A 21,632-nucleotide genomic window follows, 5' to 3' on the forward strand; every position below is an offset into this window, starting at 1 on the left:
CGGCGCATGGAGCCTCGCGGCGCACCGGGGCAAGTGTCAACAGTGACGTACGTGTAGGTGGTGAGCCGTGAGCGGACTGTCAAAGACGACCATTCAAGGCTGGATGAGTTGAAGACGAAGAGCAGAGAGGACTGGACGGGAGGAAGCCTGGCTTAAGTGGTTCTAGGCTGTGTTCGACTGCAACTTCCTTCTCTTTTCGAAACCGCAATTGCTTCCCATGCCTGGAATCCCTCGACACAATATAGGAGGAAGGAGCTGCTATCTTGCTGCAAGTGCTAGGGAGATGCTACATTACGCAGTCACGTAGGGCAAGCCGCTCTGCTTTTCACATACTGTCGACGGGATGCAGTTACGACCTTGTGGCCGGCGTGATCAAGAAACTTTCATATGGGAATCTGCGACTAAGGGATACATGGCAAGTGTCTTTGCGCACACAAGGCGACCATTGCATTGAAGCCCGCTTGTCTATCTACGGTATTGTTAATACAGGCACGAAACACTTAAAACGCACCAGTTCTATGCTAGTGAGCCAGTGCTTCCATGATAACACGCTGGGCCACGGTCGAAGGCACCGCCAAAGGGACCTTGCTTACGAGGGGCTAGTCTGTTAGAACGCAGTCGCCTCGCTCTCACGATCATCCACCAGGCAATTAGGAGTGGGGGAGGGGGAGAAATGACGATGCGTCAAGGAAGTAACGATTGCTGGTCGAGACATCTAGATATAAGTAGTGTAAAGTGCGACGGGAGCATGGAAATGCTACATGACGTAAGCTTTGCGTTGGAAGACTCGAGATAGGTGCAATCATCCTTAGCTAGGTAAATAACAATAAGAAAGCAATATTGCTATAGGTGCAGAATTGGTACGCAAGTCAATGCAGGCGCAAGATTGAGGACGTGAACCCTGTGCTCTTCCTCTTAGACGAGAGAGAGCGTCGTTGCTGGAAGAGTGGCTTGACTTACAAAGTTAAGCTGGCACCTGCGGGATATTTATTTCGTGATGCTTGGCGAACTTGCTAGTTTCTCCAACCTGACAAACAAGAAAACCGAGCACGATGAAGAAAGAAGACGTCAACTATTCACTGTACCTCGTAACTGACTCGACACCAGCAATTCTTGGCGACAAGAACATTTGCCATGTCGTCGAAGCTGCTGTGAAGGGCGGCGTCACTTGCGTCCAGTACAGGGACAAGACCAGTGATACCGCAGTTCTGGTGGATATTGCCCGTCAATTGCACGAGATTACCAAGCGACACAATGTACCACTCCTCATCAACGACCGGATTGATGTGGCCCTCGCAGTTGGCTGTGAGGGAGTCCATATTGGGCAGGACGATATGGGTTAGTCCGGAAGACCCAATCGCAATGGAGCTGCAAGCTAATGCCAGGCAGAGCTAAGTCTCGCGAGGAAGCTCTTGGGCCCCGACGCTATCATCGGAGTCACCGTGAGCAGCGTAGACCAAGCTCTTGAAGCGTGCAACAATGGCGCCGACTATCTCGGCATTGGCACTGTCTACGCAACCCCAACGTGGAGTCTCCCGGACCCCCCATCTAATCCACTATTCTAACGCGAGGCCAGGAAAACAAACGCAAAAAGCATCATTGGAACCGCTGGGGTGCGGGAGATACTGGAAGCTATTACTGCTGGAGGCCACGACGCCCAGACAGTCTGCATCGGAGGCGTCAATGGGTCCAACCTCGAGCGAGTCATGTTCCAGAGCAGCTCTCCCTTGAGAAATCTGAATGGTGTTGCTATCGTCAGCGCTCTCATGGCTGCGCCGGACCCGGAGGGCGAGGCCAGGAGACTGCTCAGCCTTGTACGGGCGGCACCGCTGTTCCGGCAGGACGGTGAAGACAGGGCGGGTCAGAAACTAGTAGAAGCTCACGACATTATCGCTCTGGTCCCAGCTGTCATCAAAGCTGTCCACGATGCCACTCCCCTCTCTCACAACATGACCAATTTAGTTAGTCGGCCCATCTGCACTTTGCACAGACAGATTTCATCACTGACACATACGCAGGTTGTCCAGAACTTTGCGGCCAACGTAGCCTTGGCTGTAGGAGCATCTCCTATAATGGCAAACTACGGAGAAGAGGCCCCTGATCTCGCCAGGCTTGGCGGTGCCCTGGTGATCAACATGGGGACGGTCACCGAGCAGGGCCTGGAGAACTACCTCAAAGCCCTGAGGGCATACAACCAAGCAGGCCGACCTGTGATCTTCGATCCCGTCGGGTAAGGGCCCCCCGGCATCACTTGTTTCACTTCATGCAGAACCTAATATCAGCGACCTAGAGCCGGTGCCACCTCGATAAGGCGAGCGGCAGTCAAGACTATCATGGCCAATGGCTATCTCGATGTAATCAAGGGCAACGAGGGAGAGATCAAGACGGTGTTTGGGCAGAACAACGTGCAGCAGCGCGGCGTTGACAGCTCCTGCACCCTGGACACCTCGCAGAAGGCCGAGCTCGTCCGGAAACTGGCTACAAGGGAGAAGAACATCGTCATCATGACGGGCAAGACGGACATTGTCAGCGACGGGGAGAGGGTGTTCAGAATCGACAACGGCCACGAGTACCTGGGCATGGTGACGGGCACGGGCTGCGTCTTGGGGACTACGGTCTCGGCGATGATGGCTATCGCCCCGACGGACAAACTGGCCGCAGTGATCGCGGGGATCCTACACCTCGAGATCGCCGCCGAGGTGGCGGCCGTCCGGGCGGATGTCCAAGGGCCGGGGACGTTTGTGCCCGCTTTCATAGACGAGCTGCTCAGGATCCGGAAGGCAACTGCTGATCGGGACCTGAGCTGGCTGCAACGGGCAAAGGTCTCTCGTGTGTGACGGACAGGCGAATATTAGTCGGATCTATCGCTCTATCACATAATGCCAGCATTCCCTTGCTATCTGTTGAGAATCTCCGTCCATAGGTATGTGCCGAAGGGGATCACGTGCGGTTGGGCCGGTCGGCATCTGTCCGGCAACTGCCACGCCACCCCGCGGTATTGCCAAGGGGGGGTTTCTTTCACGCCCGTTCCCCCGCATTGAAGACCTGTCGGCCCGTGGGGGTTTACCTGACACTGCATCATCCATTTCCTCGCCTGTGACATGACCATCTATCGAACCCTGAGGCCCGGATTTGGTTGTATCGGCCAATTGACTCCTCGGCGAATCTCCCCATCCTTCTCAACACCCAGGAGCGTGCTGTATACCACAATGGCCGCCGAGAGAGGCCCCGCCAGGCGAATGCGTGAGTCCCTCCGCCATTGGGCACGTGGCGTCACGTAACTGACACGAGATGCACCAGAGAATACTGCGATATTGTTGGTTTCCCCTTTTTGGCTTGTAGATCCTCGCTGCTATTGGGCTAAATGATCCACGCCTTACTTAGTGTCTGCGACATCCAAGAGAAGTTCCGTAACGCCATCTACGGATTCGACAATGTGTAAGTCGGAATCCAAATCTCCCACCCCCCCTTCCCAACCGTCTTCTGCACATGCTAACAAACCGGCGCCCCAAAACCAGCGTCCTCACCGCGACCAAGGTCCTCAAGGCCGCCAAGCTCCTCTCCATCCCCATCTACGTGACGACGCAGAACCGCGCCCGGCTAGGCGACACCATCCCGGAGCTACGCGCGCACCTGCCCACCTCCCTCGTCCGCGAGGACGTCGACAAGACCCTCTTCAGCATGTGGACGCCCGCGATATCGCGCCACTTCCCGCGCCCGGGGCCCTCTGGCCCTTGCTCGACCATCGTCATCGTCGGCATCGAGTCGCACATCTGCGTCACCCAGACGGCGCTCGACTGCCTGGCGGCCGGCCACCGCGTCTACGTGCTCGCCGACGGCGTGTCCAGCTGCAACCGCGAGGAGGTCGCCGTCGCCCTGGCGAGGCTGCGCGCCGAGGGCGCCGTCGTCGCCACCAGCGAGGGATGGCTCTACGAGCGCCTCGGCGACGCCGCCGCCCCCGAGTTCAGGGGCGCCGTCGCCCTCGTCAAGGAGTCGGCTGCCGATACGCGCGCCGCGCTGCAGGGGCTGCTGGCTTCCAAGATGTGACGGGTGCTGGTGAGAGGCGTGGAAAGGGGTGGGGGTGGGGGGGACGGAGAGAGAGAGATGCATGGTCCCATACTGTCAACAGGGATAGATGGAGGAGTTCTCTACGGGAGGAAAGGACGGTTGGGATGTGAGGGAGCATCCTTTGTTTTTACTTTGGTGAATATTACTTCGCTCCGTACATATCAAGCTGGGTCGGGAGTTATATGTATCCAGGATCCTTGATAAATAGAAACAGGCGCATGCATAACAAACAAATTGCTAGTCTCTGGCACCGACTGGTTCGACTTGTTTTCGTCTTTTTGATTATCTTCAGTACCAAAGGTATCTGTCATAGCCCTAACCTAAGGTCTGGGCCGTCCAAAAACAATAACCTAAAGTGATTAAATCAACTTTCGATAAGCCTAATGGCATGTTTCATCAGAAGGGCTATGCCTCGCATCCCAACTGCAGCATCCTCATTCTGCTGCAGGTGTAGGCGTCTTATGTTTCCCTGCATGACCCATCCACGATGCGAACGCCGAGGCGTTGCCGAGCGGGTTACTCGCAGATCGTGATGCCGAAGACCCTTTGGCCGTATCATGGCTAATGGCCGGCGGCTTGCTGCTCCCACCACTGCTGGCATTGCCACCGAGAACCCCGCTGATGCTCCGTTTCGAGTCCCAGCGGACTGTCCCGGTCCCCGTCCCGGTCTCCGCAGTGGAGGCGCTAGCCTGGCTTCTGCGTCGATGCTCGCCGCTACCGCGTCGAGAAGGAGCTGGCTCGTATGGAGCCCCCGTCTTGGTGGATGATGACCCGCTGGACTTGGAAGGCTTCAGGATCTTCATGCCACGGCTCACTCGTGCGGCGGGCTGATAGCCGCTCAGGGGCCCGTTCTCCCTCGGGCCGTTTTCGCCGCCATTTCCCGAGGCGCCTTGACGCCATGGACCCCAAATAGCCGTGCTGGAGTCGCGGCGACTGCTGCTAGTGTGTTTGCCAGAATCCCTTCCGGGAACTTCGGGAGCAGTCGACTCCGCAGCCTGTCGCTCACTCTCCGCACCACTTTCAGATGCGGTACTGGCAGGGGCGACTTTGCCAGCCTGGCCTAATTGTCGTCCAGTTCTCGAGAGGGGGCGTTGCGAGTCTATCTCACTGTTCTTCGGCTGCGATGAAGCAGGATCCGTCGACTGCACATCAGATTTCGAAGTATTGTCGGTGGAGACAAACTCAGGGGCGCTAGCGTTAAGCTTTGGCTTTTCAGGCATAATGTGGGCAGTGGAGAGGTGCTTGAAGACGGCGTCGTCCTCTGGTCGTACGAGAGGGACGGAAAGCTTGTCCCTGTCATTGCCGTATAGCGTCATTATATTCTGGGAGAAGAGTATATCCGCGCTGTGCAGCCGTAGTGTGTCGCTACCTATGAAAATGCGGACTCTTCGGCTCATCTCGGCCGGGTCAGTGTGCTCAATGCCGGTGACCTGGAACGATGCCTGAATGCTGGGCAGCTGCGGGGCCGGACTTGGGGACCTGGAGTTTGACTGCGTTACTCTCGCCTCGGCCAGATATACGGGGAGCCTTATTCGATGGATTCCCTCCGTGTCCCGGTGGATGTCATCGGCTAGGTCTAGTTCCTTGACCAACGAGAAATCCACGGTGGATGTCTTGGCGCCGGTGCACACGGCAGCGTAGAGGAGGGTGCTAGAACAGAAATCGGTATTGAGCCAACAGCGAATTATCGAGGGTACAGGGCCCAAAAAGAAGAACCCTGGGGGCGGCTCGGGGATGTCCAAAGGAGAGTCCTCGCCACGTCCCCCAACAACGAAATTCGTGTCGAGACCGAGGCTGCTTGCGCGCCCGGAAACGCCAGAATGCATAGAATGGACAGAGTGACCTGCCGAGCTGTGCCTACCGTCGGACTTGTGCGAAAAGGAACGCTCCATCATCGCATGGTTTCCTAATCCGCTGCCCGGACGTGCAGGGCCAAACTCGCCAGAATGACGACCACCCTGCCCTCCCCAGCTCGAGCTTTGAAGGGCGCTTTCGTCGAACCGGACGCTGTTGGCTCTTGACGCGGCACCTCGCCTGGTAGGCTCATCATCTGCCTCGAGGTGCAGCGACCCGAGCAGGTTCTGGCCTTCGCCATCCAGATCGTCAAATACCTCGTTTGAAGGCATATGGACCGGCCCTATTACATGAGATGTCAGTGCCGATGCGGGCGAATGATCGGCCAGGAGTGTACCAACCGTGTTGAGGTGTGCCGCCCAAAACGCTCGGGAAGGGCGAGTTCCAGACCGATTTCAGGGCGGCATCGTCGGCCTGGCGTTTCTCCAGCCGTAACAGCCTGTCGGCGTGGCTCGACTGGACGAACTGGACCTGCTTCAAGTCCGCCTGGACATGGTGGAATTCTTCTCGAGTGACCACAAAACGCGGATCCATGCCAAGGAGGTGAAGGAGCGACTGTGAGAGTTGGATACCAGGGGACGGCGGCCGACGAGGGTCAACCACACAAGGGAGCCAGCGGTGTTATTGACGAGCACTATCGAGATCTTCACCCCCATATACCCCCGACTCTCGTAGCTATGTATCGAGTCGAAGCAGGTGTTGTGGTCTTATTGTGACCTCGATCCTTGGGCTCTCGAACCTCAAGGGCCGCCCACCCCGCATCGCACGCGAAGACCAACTGGTCCTTCGGCGGCGCTGTCCCTCCCCTATTGCAGGCCCGGTATCACGGTGCGAGATTGTGGCGAGTATGACGAGCGGCAGAGACAACGGTGGCTAGAACTGGGCTATAAAACGCGAGCAGTCTTCTAGGCTCGAAGCAGTCGCGGATGGTTTATTGCTTCAGCTTCAAAGGATTGAAGTGGTAGAGGCGAATTCGAGGTGTTTGGAGCTTACGGGTGCGGCGACAGGCAATTCGTGGGCTGATTCCTCGAAGACCGGAATGGGAGGTCGTCGATCGCTGCTAGACACGTAGCAGAGGAGTGGAAGCAGCTTGCGTGATAGATAAGCAGGTCGTTGAAGTTGGTAGGACAAGGTTGCGCTGGGTCAAGAGTACCAAGATTGGAAGGTTAGAAGGACGGGGCACCTCTAGGCAGCGTTGGGGATGGAAAGTACATACAATACATACAAGAACGTACTAAGTTTAATGTTCGTACTGTCCTCCACGTGCACCGAACAGGCAGGAAACTGTAACTTTTACTACCTACATCTCGAACGTCCAAGTCCAGGACGATGGTCTAGATGACTAAGCCAACCAGTCGGTCCCATTGGAGAACCTAGGTACATAGGTACCTTATGGGGTCACCATAAATAACCCGAGTGTCACTCTACTGGGCTACCTTCATGCAAAAGCCAGCGAGGCAAACCTGTTCCAATGTCATCTTCAGCTGCGTTATCTGCCCAGGCACGAGGCGAGGTTCGCACACACGCCGTAGCTTCAGTCAAGCCAAAATCATCTGATGAAACTCCGCGACTCCTTCTAAAATATCTGTACATGTTGGCTCGTACCGATGTGCAAACCTGGTTTAATCGTCAAGCCACGGCGCCGTCTTCCAATCGGGTAATATGTAACCAACTCTATCCGCCTCGGGGAAGCCAGCCCATTCCGAGTCAACGTGAGGTTTCACCAGGTCAAAGAAGACCCGATACGACTCGCCGCTCAAGTGCAGGCCATCGGGCAGGAGGTGCTCTAAGTACCCTCGCTGTCCGCTTTCAGGGTCTCCAAGACAGGGCCCTTTCTGGGGGTCGAATCCGGGAGTCTTGGCGACGGCCCTGTCCATCAGGGCCTTCCAGAGGTCAATCAAGGTCACGCCCGGGTGCTCGGCAGCAATCTGGCGAACGGCTTCGGAATAAGACGCGCTGATCTTGGCCCGTCTCGTGGCGGCCGAATGCCCAGAAGCAAGATCGATCTGAGTGATACGGATCTCATCAAGAGGTGGTGGCGTCACTAAGAAGATCTTGGGGTTGTGCGCTGTGATGTTGGGATGCCTGATGATATTGGTGAGATTCTCCTTGAACTTGTCCAGAGGCACATGCTGGTTGCACACAGGCAACTGCAAGCAGGCATCGTTGGCTCCGAAGAGGATAAACTGGGCGCACATGGTAAGTCAACTCCCAGGACTCAACAAAGAGCGCTTGGAGCGGAGCTTACGAGGTACGCAATCTTGGGGTCCCCTTCTCTAGGCGGGGCGATGATTTGGGGCAGGAGCTGCAGCGCATTTGAGGTATTGTAGCCCGATAGCCCTCGGTTGATAACATCAAGGCGACGAACACAGACTGATGTATTCGGAGACTGTGTCAGCCTTGAAAGCCGAGAGGAGGGTGACTGCCGTGGATGAGCCACCTACGGGACTGGAGGGCGGCCTGGAAGGAGAAGGCCCCTAGGAGACCTGCGGCGCCTTGGAAGAGGGAATCACCAAACAACACGATTTGAGGCCAGGGGATCTGTAGTTGATTGATGTTAGCCCAGAAAAGCCGTGGCTCGATGCCGAAAAGCGTACCGCCATTATGGGTGCGTAGACGACAGAAATAGACGATAAATGTCCGATTTCAAATCCCCGGTCTAAGAGAGTTTGCAGAAATAGGTGCCCATCCCAGCACGTAACGACCGCGGCGTGGATGGGCGGCCTTCCTCAATACCTATGTATTATATCGCTCTTGCCTACCTTAGGCTAGGCACCCCGCCCCCACTCACTAAGCGCGGAATTTCAGCGAAGCCGCCAGAGGCAACCCAAGCCTTGAATCAGTGCTCTTTCCGTGGTTCTTTCACTGACTGAGCCGCGGTTCCGTAGCAGGGTCTGCCTAAATCTAGGCAACGAATATGTAGGTATATGTGCAGACTGTAGTCATGCTATGGTTTTACAAGGGAAGAGCGCCTCATTTGTAACTACTGGGGTGGGCCGCCCTTGCGCTGAGTCGGGTCGCTGGGACGGGACGGGAGCATCCAGGGACCCGGGGCCGGACCTATCCGAGAGGAGGAAATTTGCTCTCGTAAATGGAACCACACCAGACCTGATTCACTTGATTCTTGAATCGAGAGGACCTCGAGTGTTCTTGACACCGATTAAACGAAAATGCCATTCTCGTATCCCGCTCTACCGGAATTCATATTTGATACTCTTTGCTCTATCTCTCCTGCAGAATGGTGCCGAGCTTTCTTCATTCTCTCGAGTTCTAGTGTTCTAGCAGTTGCAGCCACCCCCGAGGCCGCTAGAAGATATTTGCTAGATTACGGTGCCCGAACCCCAGCCAAGGACAGTAGCAATGGCCGGAAAGACAAGACGAGTCGAGGAGACGGGCCCTTTGTGAAGCTCGTGGCCATGGTCACCTCCTGTGGACAGGTGCCGCATTCCTGGTTCATTGCGTTTTACACGACGTCACTTACATGCTCAATATTCTGGCTCATCCAATACTTGACAAGGGGGAACATCTTGGACTTCGTCGCCTCCCGACAAGCCGGGACCTCGGACCCGTCAATGAGCCTCGGACAGGTGGTCCTAGTGTGGACACTCATGTTTCTCCAAGCGAGCAGGCGCGTATACGAGCACTTGGTATTCATCAAGCCATCCGCTTCGAAGATGTGGATCGTCCATTGGTCGCTGGGGATCTGCTTCTACCTGTGCATGAGCATATCCGTATGGGTTGAAGGTTCAGGTAAGGCCCGAGACTACCAGTTCTGCATCTAGGCGAATTGACCAATATCCAGAGCCGATCTTGAACCGCCCGTTGAATCCTACAAACATGCGGCTGGCCTCGCTCAAGAGCGTCATCTCTGTGTTGGTGTACCTGTTCGCCTGGACAAACCAGTACCGCTGCCACAAATATCTCGCCGGGCTGAAGAAATATTCATTGCCGGGGAGTGGCATGTTTAGCATCCTGATATGCCCGCATTACACCTGCGAATGCCTCCTCTACACCTCGTTGATGGTAGCCGCAGCCCCAGAGGGCAGTTGGTACAACAAGACGCTGCTGTCTGCACTGGTATTTGTGCTGGTTAATCTTGGGGTTACTGCGCGGGGGACTCGGAAATGGTCTATCGACAAATTCGGGGCCGAATCGGTTGCGGCCAAGTGGAACATGATACCCTTCGTTTTTTGAGGGACCTTCAAATCCCATGCTCAGCGCTTCATGAGCGTACTCAGCTTGTTTCCGAGCTTCGACACTTTCAGAACATCACGGTACGTCAGGCTGGTTCGAGTTTTACGCAGGTTGCGGCCGCTTTGGAAATCTTCTTTCGACCCAAGAAGATCCCAGTTGGCGACTGTTTCCGACGACAAGCCCACGTCTTCCTCGATGTCGGCGATTCCATGGAGGTACTCGGTATAGAGGTCTGAGGTGGTGATAAGCAGGCTCCGGGGTTCTTGGAGGATCCTCCAAGCCGGCTCGGGGCCTATTCCCCCATCATCCTTCGCCTTGTAGATGTTCAGGCATAGACTCGCTCCGAGGCTCACGGTGCAAACCACTGGATGATACGCAGCGCCGTCCTATTTATCTCAATAAGCTTCCCCCAGATCCTGCCGCCAGCCAAACAAACCTTGTGAGGCATTATGCCGACGCCTGGCGGATACTCGTTGACGAGGACATGGTTGGGCCGGCCGTGGGGACTCGACGCGAATATATGGAAGGGTGGTTCGGATTCTGATTTTGAATTCGAAAGCGGAACAGACAGGAGTCGAGAGACAATGGGCTGGTCTAGCCACTGCGGTAGGGGTTCGGCGAGGAGTGCGTCCTTGACCAAGTCGGATGGCCACGTTTGCAGTCGGCGGTGAGTGAGCTGCTTCCACCTTGGCCTGGGGGCATTGGCGATCTTGACGAGTTGGTCTTAGCAGGGAAGGTCAAGGGTAGCAGAGTTGGCTTCGCGGCGTCGCCAAACCTTTTCTAGGATGTGTCTCTCTTCTTCCTCGCCGATGAAGTTTGAGACGTAGTAGGCACTAGGTGGGAGAGAGTGTATCCTTGCTTGTTCCAGGCTTTCGGGGAGTGAAACGGTTGATGCCGGACCCATCGTTTGTTTGCCTCTCTCTCGAGAAGAGCAGGTGTGCTTGGCGCTGTTTAAAAAGAGAGATGATCGACCGGTCAAAGGCGGAGCAAGAGTTTGAGAATTGCACAGAGGGAGGGGAAGGAGGGTTGGCGTCTGGGCCCAGTCAGGAGACGGCGTCATTGGTGGCAAAAGAAGAAGGCCAGGCTGGCGAGGGCGGGAGGGGCTTGCTCGAAGTTGGTCACGTTCCCACTGACAGGGGCAACAGTCTGGGTGGCAGGACAAAAAGATGCTGCAATTGGGGCCGGTGTCGCCTACCGTAGCGAACCGAGCGAATCACGCGGCCCTCGGTCAGATTTTTTGAGGTGGGAATCTCCAAGACCCATCCTGCAAGTTCAGGCAAATGAAAGGTGCAAAATACCCTCCTGAGTCCTCCAGGCCTGTGCAGACGAATTCCATCGCCAATTGACGCCAATCTCCGACAGCAACAACGCATCGCGACTCCGTGCACAGTCTTTCCCCCGCCATTCCCGCGTCTGCATTCGAGTCTCTCACTCAGTTTGGGCCTCTGTCCGTTTCGCGCTGACGATTCCCACTTGTATCCGACACGGCACGGACTGGGCTGCTGAGTGAGAGAGCAGTCCGTCCCACTCGTTGTCGCCTCCCCCCAGGCCTTCTTGGTCGCATCGATTCCATCGACGCGAAGCAATCGGCCATCACCCCATCCCATCTTGCTAACCGCGGCCAGCAAGCGGCTAGGATGGTGCAAAGCGGCAGTCCGTTTGTGAATTAAATGTCATGGATGCGCAGAATGCTGGTGAGCCCATCTCCACCAAGCCTGCTTCTCCTAAGCGGCCAGGCAGCGAGCCCGTTCTGCCCCGGTCTTCAATTGTGACAAAATCGCCCAACAACGCCAAAACGCCGCCATCAATAACGGATTCCAAGCCCACCATATCAGCGTCCGGCTCCCACGATGATGATGATACCGGTGCGGATGGAAATTCGGATGCGGAGACCATCGTGCTACCCGGGAAGGATGGACACTCGCCATCAAAGATTCGCAAAATAAAGAACGAAGACAAGTGTGATGGTGCAGGCCATGCCGACTCGTCGTCGAGTCGCAGACTGTCAAACAGCAAACATGCTCGCGATACCGACAAAGGGGATCGTGGGGACCGTGGCGATAAGACTGACAAGCCTTCCCTGCCGTCAGCTAACGGACCCAGCGATGGCGCCAGTGCTCTCCTAGGCCAGAGGAAGAAATCGCACGACAAGCCTCGGAGTAAAGACGGGTCGAGTGGCCTCAGCTCGGCTCCAACGTCGCCACCTCCCCATCCTCGACGGCATTCCCCTCATGGGCCTTCGGACTCGGACTCGGAACCAGGCCATGCAAAGTCGCCCAAATCTTCCGCCAGGGAGAAGCACCGAACCGACAAGCTGGCTCCCCACAAAAGGAAGGTAGCACGAGCCGAATCCGACGACGAGGGCGACGGTCGCAAAGTTCGCCGTCAGCGTACTGGTTCGGGCCTCGATGCCTCCAGAAGTCACAAAGACCCAAAGCCAATCTCCAAATCGCACCATGATACCCACCACGCAGGCCCAGGAGCCAAGTCGGCCTCCCCCCCTCCTCGGACACACCGTCGCAGCGCCTCGACCCAGCTTCCTGGACACTCGTCCAACGGCTTGAGTCACAAGAAGAAGCGAATTCCGGCACCTCTCCAGTCGACCGATTATCATTCTGACGAGTCCTCCGCAAGCGGTAGTCCCCATCCGCGCGGCTCTAAATTGCGTAGCCTCACAACCCCGGCGACGGCCGACTCGGCCGTCTCTCCTGCCAAACTTGCACCGCACAAGAAGCATTTGGACGCGCACGGCCAAACCTTCCTAGCTAGGGCCTGTGCTAGGGGGGAATACGAGGTTGCGAAGCAGAGGTTACAGGAGCGACCCGAGGATATCAACGTTGCCGATTATGCTGGCAACACCCCCCTACAAATCGCCTCCATCAACGGATGCGAGGACATCGTCAAACTCCTCATCGAAGCCGGTTGCAGCCTTGAATGTGTCAATTATGATAAAGACACACCATTGCTGGACGCGGTCGATAACGGCCACCTTGATGTTATCAAGCTCCTCCTTGCAGCGGGAGTGAACCCGCGCAAGGCGAATGCCTATGGCCAGGAACCTATCGATCGTGTGTCGGACGACCAGGAAAACGCGGCCGAGATGAGGAAAGCACTTCAAGAAGCAAGGGCGAAGATGGGTGAGCGGAGGCGGACGTCTGAGGATCATGCTCTCCAAGACCAGGCCGACGCTTCCTCCTCACATGGCCCAGAAAGTCCCAGGCGGTCCCCCAGCGCGCCCGCGTCAGCTCACGCCGGTTTGAACTCCCGGAGAGGTGGGACGGTTCGCTCTACGAAAACCAGCAATCATCTGTTGTACATGCCAATGGACGACAAGACCCTCCGCGCAGCAGCAGCACGCGGCGACGAGGAGACTGTTACGCGCATTCTCCAAGTCCGAGATACCTTTGACGATCCCGAGTCGATGGTAGCAGCTGCGAGAGGTGGCCACGACATCGTGATGCAACTCTTACTAGCCCTAGGCAGAGCAAATCCTGATCCGGGCCCCATCTCCTCGAACGAATACTCCACCCCTATGCTCGCAGCCATCGGGCAAGAAAACATCAAAGTGGTACGCTTGCTGTTAGATCAGAATGACTTCGACTCGACCCGCCGCTTCAAAGGCGAGGCCTACTATGAAATTGCGAGACGACGACGAGGCCCCAACTGGATGGAGGAGGAACAGATGTTGAAGGATGCTTATGATGAGTACAGACGAACCCACAAGGATTCATCGAAAAATAAGTCTCCCAATAGGCGAGAACAGGAGCGGGAAGCTCGTCGCAGCCGTGCCGAGCCAAAAGAAGAGCTCGCCAAGTCCCATAAGAGAAAGGCCTCGAGTCCGGCGGCCAGGGAGAGCAAGAGGGCGGGGTTGGTGAAGGCTTCGACTACTAGCCCTACAGAAGGCAGGCGGTCGGGGTCCTTTGCGAACCAGCAGGATGATCAATCTTCGCCAAAGCGTGGGCCGGGAAGGCCAAGAAAAGAGGACCGCATCCCTACCATAGCCATCTCCGACCGTGAGCCGTCTCCCGCCGCTACTGCTTCCAAACAACCCAGCAAGCCAAGGCGCACGGAATCAGATATCGCCGTGTCATCTGAAGGGGAAGCAGTGAAGCCTCGGCGGAAGTTAGTATCTGGCCGGGAGTTGAAAGGCGAGAGGGAGAAGCATCGACGGGCCAGCATGACGTCGAACGCTTCTTCGATGAAGGAGCCAACAAGTCCTCGTGATTCAAGGCATGACGAACCCCCTGAGAAACACCCGAGGTTGGAGAAGTATCACGACCGGACAAAAGCTCTGAAGAGGGACGACTCCCGGGATAGACTATCTGTCTCTGGAGAGAATCCTGGCAAGAGACCCCGGTTGAGCGCGACCCCCCCACGACTTGGATCCGATAAGGACGGAAGTGAGGCGCCTCTTAAGCGAAGGCGGCTCATAGGCACGGATATTGGGGGGAAACGGCAGAAGGTGATAGGCTCCTCGCCCGATCCGCGTCCACAAAAGTCGACGTCATCGCGCGATGCGGTCGGCTCGTCGATTTCGGCCTCGGGTTCCAAACTGGGACAGAAAGACCGTGACCATGACGAGCGGAGGGCGACCTCTAAGCCGAGAAAGGCGGAATCGGCCCTGGAGCATGGGAAAAAGGAATATGGGAAACCGACACCGGACAAGAGCATCCACGTCAAGTCTGAAGACCTCGACGTGGAGATGCCCGATGCAGCCCAGCCTGCGCCCCAGGAGAAAGAGAAGGAGGAAGACAAGCAACAGCAGGCCCAACTTGACGCCCAAGCCGAAGCTGAAGCTGAGGTTGAAGCTCAAACTCAAGCTCAAGCTCAAGCCCAAGCTCAAGCCCAAGCTAAGGCTGAAAGTAAAGCTAAAGCCGAAGCCGAAGCCCGGGCCGAAGCTCAGGCTCAAGCTCAAGCTCAAGCTCAGGCCGAAGCTCAAGCTCAAGCCGAAGCTCAAGCTCAAGCCGAAGCCCAAGTACTAGAGGCAAAGAGGAAGGAAGAAGAGCAAGAGCGGAAGCATAAAGAGGACGAGGAACGAGAAAAGGAGAAGGCTCGGCGTCAAAAGGAGGAGGAAGAGTCTCTTCGTCGCGCAGAAGAAGAAAAGCGACAGCGGGAAGAAGAGGAGCGCAGGCAGAAGGAGGAAGAAGAGAGAAAGCAGCGTGAGGAGGCGGCAAAGCGAAAACGCGAGGAAGAGGCGAAACGAAGGCGCGAAGAAGAAGAGAGGCGCCAAAAGGAGGAGGAGGAACGGAAGAAACGAGAAGAAGAGGAGCGCCTCCGACGGGAGCAACTGGACCGGGAGGCTGCCGAAGAAGCTCGTCGTAAGAAAGAAGAGGAGCGCAAGGAGCAGGAAAGGAAGGAACGGGCTCTCCGCGAAGAAATGGAGCGCAGACGGGCTGCACGAGAAGCTGAACGCGCAGCAAAGGAAGCCGAACAGCGCCGTCTACGTCTCGAGCAAGAGGAGAAGATCCGCCTGGCCAAATTACCTCCCCTTCTACGTTGGCTCGATGCCTCGCCGAATCCCAAGGCGGTCGAAGTTGCTGGGAAGTTTAGCATGATGCAGGGTGTCCGATACGACTGCATCCGTCCTGGCGCTACCGGAACTTCCGACGGTAGGGAGCAGTGGCTCCTCAATACACAGGTTGCCCTGTTGCTTGGGGAAAAAGACTTGGAGCTCTCGAGATGTAAGGGCGGCTTGACTCCTCTACCTTCGGGATTTGATACTGACTGTTGTAGACACGGCCTGGGAGCGGATACCCGCCTCCAACATCGCGAAGCGAACTATCTGGAGGCTCGAGTCAGATCGGTACGCGCTAACGAGTCCTAATCTCTATGATCTTGGGCGCCAACTTCCAGACTACTACCGGGGCGAGGACCCGGAACGGATGAGCTATCAGGTCGTTGAGAGACTCAGGGGCGAAGCGTGGGAGAAGTTCTCTGCACTAGATATGTTCTTTGTCAAGGTGAGGACTGACGGGGCGAAACCGTGGGCCAAGGAGGCAGAGCTGACTTACAATCTCCAGGCATCCGAGCTGATGTTTATCGCTCCCACGATATCACACCTCCGCACTCTAAGGCTCACAATGGCCTACCGCGAGCTGCCGGAACACGAATCCCAGTTCGGGAAATGGACGCCTTTGCAGAAATGGAAGAGGGATCCGGATGCGAACCGATTCTACGGGTTTGCCCCCAGGAACAAATACTTTGTGGGCGGCGAGCTGGTTCGCGAGGAGAAGCCGGGGCTCTGCACCGTTAGCACCTCGCCTTTCCCCGAGAGGCGGGTGCCACGAAAGGGATTCCGCGCAGTTTCTGCCGACGATCCAGACTACGCTCGCCTCTGCAAAGAACAGGGTCTGGAGCATTTAGTAACCGAGGCCAACTCTCCTCTGCTCCCCAACGGAGTCCACTCATCCCCTAGGAGTGCCGCGTCGAATCTTCCTCATCAGGGCCTAGACGGAGGTGCCAGACCGTCTACCGCCCATTCCACAGCCATAGTCAACGGCAACGGCAATGCGCACCACCCAATGTCGCCGTCCTCAGACCCCGGTGCGGCTCAGCCGAGGCCGCTTGTTAACGGTGCCGCCCATTTGCCCGCCAGTGGCGCTGGCGAGTAGTACTACTTGGTGCTCTGACGGGCAGACCGAAAACATTCCTTTTCTTATATTTTCTTCTCCATTTTTTTCTTCAGTGTTGGCCCACGAGGAATGGCATCTACCTAGTAAATGACGAACGTCCCGCCTGCCTTAAACTCGAATGTACGAATACATGTCATGGCCTGTCGAGTTCCAGCAAAATACTACACTTAACGGTTGTTCTCTCCTTCGTCAACCGGGACGCGGAGACGAGTTGCCAAGGGGAAACAAAAACACAGGGAGGGAAAAGGAGACCAAAAAAAAAACAGATAAACTGGGCACTTGGGGGATGCATGGATCACCTTCATTTATCTACGACTCGGTTGCTTATGCTTGGCTGGAAAGGTCTGGTGGGTAGGAATCTGGCTGCTTTGAATGGTGTCTATCACTCTCCGAAGGACTCGGGAGATACCCAACTTTGTTCTTAGAGAGTTTGTCGAAGGTATTGTTGTTTAGGGCTATAGTTGTTTTATGAGTGATGGACTTGGAAGGCGGGGAGTTACGGCTTGCTTGATTTGGGGTAGGGCGGGCTGTGGGTTGAATGGACATAGCTGCGAGTGCGTACTCGGTACATACATACCTATATGAGGAATTGAAGCTTCCATACTATGGTACTCTCACGTGTGCCTGCTCTCTTCCTGTCTTGCCTACTATGCTAAAAAGTGGGAATTCTGGTGGCAAAGTCGCGGAAGGCTGCCTATGTGGGTGGCACTATTTCTGCGGCTCTTGGAAAGCCGCATGAGATCGGATGGCGGCCCCACTACTACAGTTGTAGGGGGCCTGTACAATGCCCTGCATTTTTGGGCATTTTTGTATTCCCAAGATAAACGATTTTCACTTACCCCACCACCACCCAAAATTCCAAACCCATAATTCATCAGACGACGACACACGTCAACCGCTCGAGAGTTTTGCGAATTTAGCCTTCAAACAATTAGGACTCGTAAAAGATGGCGACTACTGTGGATAAGGTATGTACTAACCAGACTCCCCCCAGACTCGACTAGACGATGGGGCGCTAACCATGACGGCTATCAGATCAAGGAAATCGAGACCGAAGTAGGTTCGCCCAAGCCCCCGAGACGACGGACAATGTCCGGTCATGGGATGGGATTGGGATCACTAAACCTCCTTCGCAGATGGCTCGGACCCAGAAGAACAAGGCGACTTCGTTCCACCTGGGTCAACTCAAGGCGAAGCTGGCGAAGCTCAAGCGCGAGCTCCTCATGCCCTCGTCGGGCAGTGGCGGCGGCGGCGGCGCAGGCTTCGACGTTGCCAGGACCGGAGTAGCGAGTATCGGCTTCATCGGTTTCCCGTCCGTCGGGAAGAGTACCCTCATGAGCAAGATCACCGGGCAGCACTCTGAGGCGGCTGCTTACGAGTTCACGACCCTGACATCCGTGCCGGGTCAGGTTATATACAATGGTGCGTTTCTATGTGGGCTGCTGGGAGGGGGGGAAACGGGGGGCTGCGGACCGCCGCGCCGTCCAAGGATTCGGCTGCGGGCGCCGGCCCTGTCTGACCAGCAGATATACTGACTTGTTGCTTTCCGCCTTATCTAGGTGCCCCGCTCCAAATGATCGATCTGCCCGGTATCATCGAGGGCGCAAAGGATGGTCGTGGTCGTGGTCGACAGGTCATTGCTGTGGCCAAGACGTGTAACCTGATCTTCATCGTTCTAGATGTCAACAAGCCGCTCACAGACAAGAGGGTCATAGAGTCGGAATTGGAAGGGTTTGGTGTACGCATCAACAAGCAACCGCCTAACATCACGTTCAAGAAGAAGGACAAGGGCGGGCTGAATATCACGTCGACGGTACCGCTCTCGCACATCGACCATGACGAGATCCGCGCCGTCATGGGCGAGTATAAGATCAGTTCGGCAGATATCGCAATCCGGTGCGATGCCACGATCGACGACCTGATTGATATCCTTGAGGCGAAGAGCAGGAGTTACATCCCCGTGATTTACGTGCTGAACAAGATCGACAGCATCAGCATTGAGGAGCTCGATCTCCTGTATCGGATCCCGAGCGCTGTACCGATCAGCTCGGAGCACGGGTGGAACTTGGACGAACTGATGGAGGCGATGTAAGCCCTACCCTTTTTTTTTTTTTTTTTTTCATATCCTTCATTTGCTGCAAAGCAATTCCCCGGTTGCAGGTGACCTTGGTCTTGGTTGCACAAACGCTCCGACCCTGAGGCTGTGGATGTGCATCCTCGAAAGGAGCATCCTCATTCCCAGAGGCACGCTTCGAGGACCTTGGGAAGCCATAATCTTTCCAGGCGGCAAAGATTGATGAGAACAGCAAAGCGGAGCGTAAGCTCACAGGGTTTCGACTGCACACCGAGATTATTCTTGCATCTTACCGACTTGGATAATACTGACGTGTGCTGCAGGTGGGACCAGCTGAAGCTAGTCAGGGTGTACACGAAACCCAAAGGGAGGATGCCCGACTATTCCTCGCCTGTTGTGTTGCGTTCCACAAAATGCACGGTTGAGGACTTTGTAAGTGTAACCCCCGACAGCTGGGTGCTGTCCCTCTGCTCCGGTGTGCCTGGCGGCTCTCCCACCACCCTACCTTGGTATTGAGGCTGACTGATTGAAACGCGGCTAGTGTAACGCGATTCACCGGAGCATCCTCGAAGTGTTCAAAACGGCCATCGTTTATGGCAAGTCGGTCAAGCACCAGCCGCAACGGGTTGGCCTTTCCCACGAACTTGCCGACGAGGACATCGGTACGTAGTTGTTCCTGTAATGCGCGGGCCGATGCCGACCCAGTTGCTAATTTCCCGTTTGCTTTCTCCAGTCACAATCGTCAAGCGGTGATGGGCCGCAAGAAGGATGCTCATCACATGGCCCTGAGTCCCCGAGTCCCCTGACAAAAGGAACACCAATGCGGATGTCTGGTCCTGAAAAGGCCGACCCCGACGATACCTCTTAAATCCGATCTTCCTGAATGGGATCTCGTGACACCTTTTCTCCGACGCCTCGGACAGGATGATGCTAGCAGACGAGAATACTCCGAAATAGAGGCGAGACAACAACACGAAAGGAGGAGGGACGCGCATTCATTCGTTGCGGGGCGGTCGCGCTAGTAAGAGTAGGCGTTGCTTGACAAGCAAGCCCTCGAGGCCGAGGCCCGAGCATTGGGCGGAGCGGTGAGGAGGGGGGAAGGGTTCATGCTGATTCAAGGACCGACGAGGCGAAAGATGATCACAGATCTACATTTGCTCAGCTTTTCCTGACGAGGGCTCTCTGACATAGTGACCAGTACCTAGTATCAAGACGCAAATGCGATTGGCCTCGTGGCAGAAAAAGGCCTTGGCGTCAGGGCCACGAGTGCCCATTGTTGCCGACCATTTCACGCTTTGCGAATCAACAGAAGGAGCAAAAGCCTAGTGTACCTTTTTGAGTCGCGAATCTCACCTCGAGGCCGGGGTGGAAGCCATCTAGGCTGCCCCACTTCCCCACCATCTGATGCTTTTTTTGCTACCCACTGCGTGGACTGGGGTGATGAGTGGGAGGAGTCTCTGCCAAAAAGAAGCCTGCATAACCGAACGGGCCTCGCCATCTGCGGCCGTAAACCGCAGAAGCGTGCAGCAGAGGCGAGGCGTGGGATGGTTATGTAGGATCATCGTCATGATCCGGCCAGCGCCTAGAGTGCACGGTTCAGGTCCAGGAGGAACAACTGCAACATTCCATTTTTTCGACTCTTCTTCGAACGATTCTCTGGCGCGAGAATACCAATTTGCCTATTCCAAGTCCTTCTTCATTATCCGTCTCCACTAGGGCCTTCCCGGGCGTCCCGCATTATTAGATAGGTAGGGCAGGGAGGTACCTACTTAGCTGATTGTGTGCTGAAATTCGACCTGGGTGTTTTGACCTTTCAGAGTGCTCCTCTTGCCGCCAGCCACCCCCGCAGAAACCCACGAGATCCACGAGATGCGAGTCGCGCAATCACGTTGTATGCCTGGCCGCAAACTGTGCTGACCTACTACAGTAGGTACATAGTATGCAGCAGAGTAGGATGAGATGAGATAGCAACCATGGGCAGCTCCGATCGACGACGAGGCGGAGAAAACCTGGGTGCAAGTTATTGGATTCGCAGGGCTATCAAAAGGACGTGCACCGCAGGTTATCGGCCGGGTGAAGAAGCACAGACGCCCGCTGCTGCCGCCAGGGGCTAAGACGCGAACCATCCAACGGGGATGTCAAGTTCTTTTTTTTTTCTTTGCTTCTTCACGAAAAGAAACGGGGCTTGTGTTTGATCCCGCTGTCGTTCCCACAAGAAGATTCCCACACCTCATTTACACTAGCACGCATCCTATGCATAGGTAGGGAGGGTACAGTTACATGAAAGTTTGTCTAGCGGAGCTATCAATCCTAAACACAGCAGTATCATCCTCTTGATGGAAGCCATTATTGGTTTGGCGAAAATGTGCCATTCTCTTCCCCTATTCGTACTATGTAATGTGATGATATTGGGAGGCGTTCACCAGTGATCAATTCTCTTGTTGATGACTTCATCATGTGGACCAAATAACGAGGAATCAACCGATCCTGGTGTGTGCGCCTTCTACCACAGTACCACAGTATGTATCTCCCGATCAGGATCCCATCTCTCGCATCTCCTTTCTACGAAGCTGCCTACCTTATTCGAGATGTTGGAAGTTCCCCACCATCCTTGCCATTTATGGAGCTCTTCCAGCGCTAATCCCCATAGGGCAGCCATCATACAAGGATGTGGGGATATCGTCCAGCCGTCAGAACGGGGGGACAGGATTGTGGGTCGGCGACTGGCCACTTGGAAGCCAGCCGGCGCCACGGGATTGAACTAGGACCTCGCTTGGACCCCCCCTTCCTTGCGGAAAATAAGGCGGTTT

General features: G+C 55.8%; 8 protein-coding genes across 8 annotated transcripts; 5 read left to right on the forward strand and 3 right to left on the reverse strand.

The window, feature by feature from the left end:
* The first annotated feature begins 838 nt into the window (after nucleotides 1-838).
* QBC33DRAFT_543912 (uncharacterized protein) lies at nucleotides 839-2,978 on the forward strand. The gene is made up of 5 exons (XM_060428407.1): nucleotides 839-1,338; nucleotides 1,390-1,525; nucleotides 1,577-1,961; nucleotides 2,019-2,230; nucleotides 2,291-2,978. Exons 1-5 carry the CDS (start codon nucleotides 1,053-1,055, stop codon nucleotides 2,835-2,837), a joined length of 1,566 nt encoding a protein of 521 aa, XP_060281982.1. The 5' UTR covers nucleotides 839-1,052; the 3' UTR covers nucleotides 2,838-2,978.
* On the forward strand, nucleotides 2,979-4,318 carry QBC33DRAFT_543915 (isochorismatase domain-containing protein). Its single transcript, XM_060428408.1, has 4 exons — nucleotides 2,979-3,243; nucleotides 3,301-3,316; nucleotides 3,385-3,438; nucleotides 3,519-4,318. Exons 1-4 carry the CDS (start codon nucleotides 3,102-3,104, stop codon nucleotides 4,045-4,047), a joined length of 741 nt encoding a protein of 246 aa, XP_060281983.1. The 5' UTR covers nucleotides 2,979-3,101; the 3' UTR covers nucleotides 4,048-4,318.
* Nucleotides 4,319-4,340: 22 nt separating this feature from the next.
* QBC33DRAFT_134892 (uncharacterized protein) lies at nucleotides 4,341-6,600 on the reverse strand. The gene is made up of 2 exons (XM_060422080.1): nucleotides 6,264-6,600; nucleotides 4,341-6,205 (listed from the first exon to the last, which is right to left on the reverse strand). Exons 1-2 carry the CDS (start codon nucleotides 6,454-6,456, stop codon nucleotides 4,503-4,505), a joined length of 1,896 nt encoding a protein of 631 aa, XP_060281984.1. The 5' UTR covers nucleotides 6,457-6,600; the 3' UTR covers nucleotides 4,341-4,502.
* Nucleotides 6,601-7,373: 773 nt separating this feature from the next.
* QBC33DRAFT_543920 (SGNH hydrolase-type esterase domain-containing protein) lies at nucleotides 7,374-8,554 on the reverse strand. Its single transcript, XM_060428409.1, has one exon. The coding sequence runs from the start codon at nucleotides 8,118-8,120 to the stop codon at nucleotides 7,545-7,547; it is 576 nt and encodes a 191-aa protein (XP_060281985.1). The 5' UTR covers nucleotides 8,121-8,554; the 3' UTR covers nucleotides 7,374-7,544.
* A 445-nt stretch (nucleotides 8,555-8,999) lies between these two features.
* On the forward strand, nucleotides 9,000-10,413 carry QBC33DRAFT_134998 (uncharacterized protein). Its single transcript, XM_060422081.1, has 2 exons — nucleotides 9,000-9,672; nucleotides 9,725-10,413. The coding sequence occupies exons 1-2, from the start codon at nucleotides 9,093-9,095 to the stop codon at nucleotides 10,114-10,116; spliced, it is 972 nt and encodes a 323-aa protein (XP_060281986.1). The 5' UTR covers nucleotides 9,000-9,092; the 3' UTR covers nucleotides 10,117-10,413.
* On the reverse strand, nucleotides 10,137-11,020 carry QBC33DRAFT_454456 (uncharacterized protein; the record flags this gene model as incomplete). Its single annotated transcript, XM_060424728.1, has 3 exons — nucleotides 10,137-10,502; nucleotides 10,553-10,825; nucleotides 10,892-11,020. 3 exons carry the CDS (start codon nucleotides 11,018-11,020, stop codon nucleotides 10,137-10,139), a joined length of 768 nt encoding a protein of 255 aa, XP_060281987.1.
* Nucleotides 11,021-11,484: 464 nt separating this feature from the next.
* Nucleotides 11,485-16,965, forward strand: QBC33DRAFT_134880 (uncharacterized protein). The gene is made up of 3 exons (XM_060422079.1): nucleotides 11,485-15,797; nucleotides 15,850-16,076; nucleotides 16,137-16,965. The coding sequence occupies exons 1-3, from the start codon at nucleotides 11,792-11,794 to the stop codon at nucleotides 16,725-16,727; spliced, it is 4,824 nt and encodes a 1,607-aa protein (XP_060281988.1). The 5' UTR covers nucleotides 11,485-11,791; the 3' UTR covers nucleotides 16,728-16,965.
* A 403-nt stretch (nucleotides 16,966-17,368) lies between these two features.
* QBC33DRAFT_135284 (P-loop containing nucleoside triphosphate hydrolase protein) lies at nucleotides 17,369-19,843 on the forward strand. Its single transcript, XM_060422082.1, has 7 exons — nucleotides 17,369-17,716; nucleotides 17,784-17,804; nucleotides 17,885-18,170; nucleotides 18,308-18,836; nucleotides 19,146-19,254; nucleotides 19,364-19,484; nucleotides 19,556-19,843. Exons 1-7 carry the CDS (start codon nucleotides 17,696-17,698, stop codon nucleotides 19,573-19,575), a joined length of 1,107 nt encoding a protein of 368 aa, XP_060281989.1. The 5' UTR covers nucleotides 17,369-17,695; the 3' UTR covers nucleotides 19,576-19,843.
* The last annotated feature ends 1,789 nt before the right edge of the window (nucleotides 19,844-21,632 follow it).

This window comes from Phialemonium atrogriseum, assembly GCF_030411735.1.
Source record: "Phialemonium atrogriseum strain 8032-3 unplaced genomic scaffold QBC33scaffold_18, whole genome shotgun sequence".
Lineage (NCBI taxonomy): Eukaryota > Fungi > Ascomycota > Sordariomycetes > Cephalothecales > Cephalothecaceae > Phialemonium > Phialemonium atrogriseum.

Bases quoted from the DNA above. Each gene is read 5' to 3' on its own strand.
- QBC33DRAFT_543912 (XM_060428407.1), top strand. From the start codon at position 1,053: ATGAAGAAAGAAGACGTCAACTATTCACTGTACCTCGTAACTGACTCG. The intron at 1,526-1,576 runs GTGGAGTCTCCC...ACGCGAGGCCAG, and splicing joins ACTGTCTACGCAACCCCAAC to GAAAACAAACGCAAAAAGCA. The intron at 1,962-2,018 runs GTTAGTCGGCCC...ACACATACGCAG, and splicing joins CTCACAACATGACCAATTTA to GTTGTCCAGAACTTTGCGGC.
- QBC33DRAFT_134880 (XM_060422079.1), top strand. From the start codon at position 11,792: ATGGATGCGCAGAATGCTGGTGAGCCCATCTCCACCAAGCCTGCTTCT. The intron at 15,798-15,849 runs GTAAGGGCGGCT...TGACTGTTGTAG, and splicing joins AGACTTGGAGCTCTCGAGAT to ACACGGCCTGGGAGCGGATA. The intron at 16,077-16,136 runs GTGAGGACTGAC...TACAATCTCCAG, and splicing joins TAGATATGTTCTTTGTCAAG to GCATCCGAGCTGATGTTTAT.
- QBC33DRAFT_543915 (XM_060428408.1), top strand. From the start codon at position 3,102: ATGACCATCTATCGAACCCTGAGGCCCGGATTTGGTTGTATCGGCCAA. The intron at 3,439-3,518 runs GTAAGTCGGAAT...CCCCAAAACCAG, and splicing joins ATCTACGGATTCGACAATGT to CGTCCTCACCGCGACCAAGG.
- QBC33DRAFT_543920 (XM_060428409.1), bottom strand. From the start codon at position 8,120: ATGTGCGCCCAGTTTATCCTCTTCGGAGCCAACGATGCCTGCTTGCAG.
- QBC33DRAFT_135284 (XM_060422082.1), top strand. From the start codon at position 17,696: ATGGCGACTACTGTGGATAAG. The intron at 17,717-17,783 runs GTATGTACTAAC...GACGGCTATCAG, and splicing joins TGGCGACTACTGTGGATAAG to ATCAAGGAAATCGAGACCGA. The intron at 17,805-17,884 runs GTAGGTTCGCCC...CCTCCTTCGCAG, and splicing joins TCAAGGAAATCGAGACCGAA to ATGGCTCGGACCCAGAAGAA.
- QBC33DRAFT_134998 (XM_060422081.1), top strand. From the start codon at position 9,093: ATGCCATTCTCGTATCCCGCTCTACCGGAATTCATATTTGATACTCTT. The intron at 9,673-9,724 runs GTAAGGCCCGAG...ACCAATATCCAG, and splicing joins CGTATGGGTTGAAGGTTCAG to AGCCGATCTTGAACCGCCCG.
- QBC33DRAFT_134892 (XM_060422080.1), bottom strand. From the start codon at position 6,456: ATGGATCCGCGTTTTGTGGTCACTCGAGAAGAATTCCACCATGTCCAG. The intron at 6,206-6,263 runs GTTGGTACACTC...CTCATGTAATAG, and splicing joins GGGCGGCACACCTCAACACG to GGCCGGTCCATATGCCTTCA.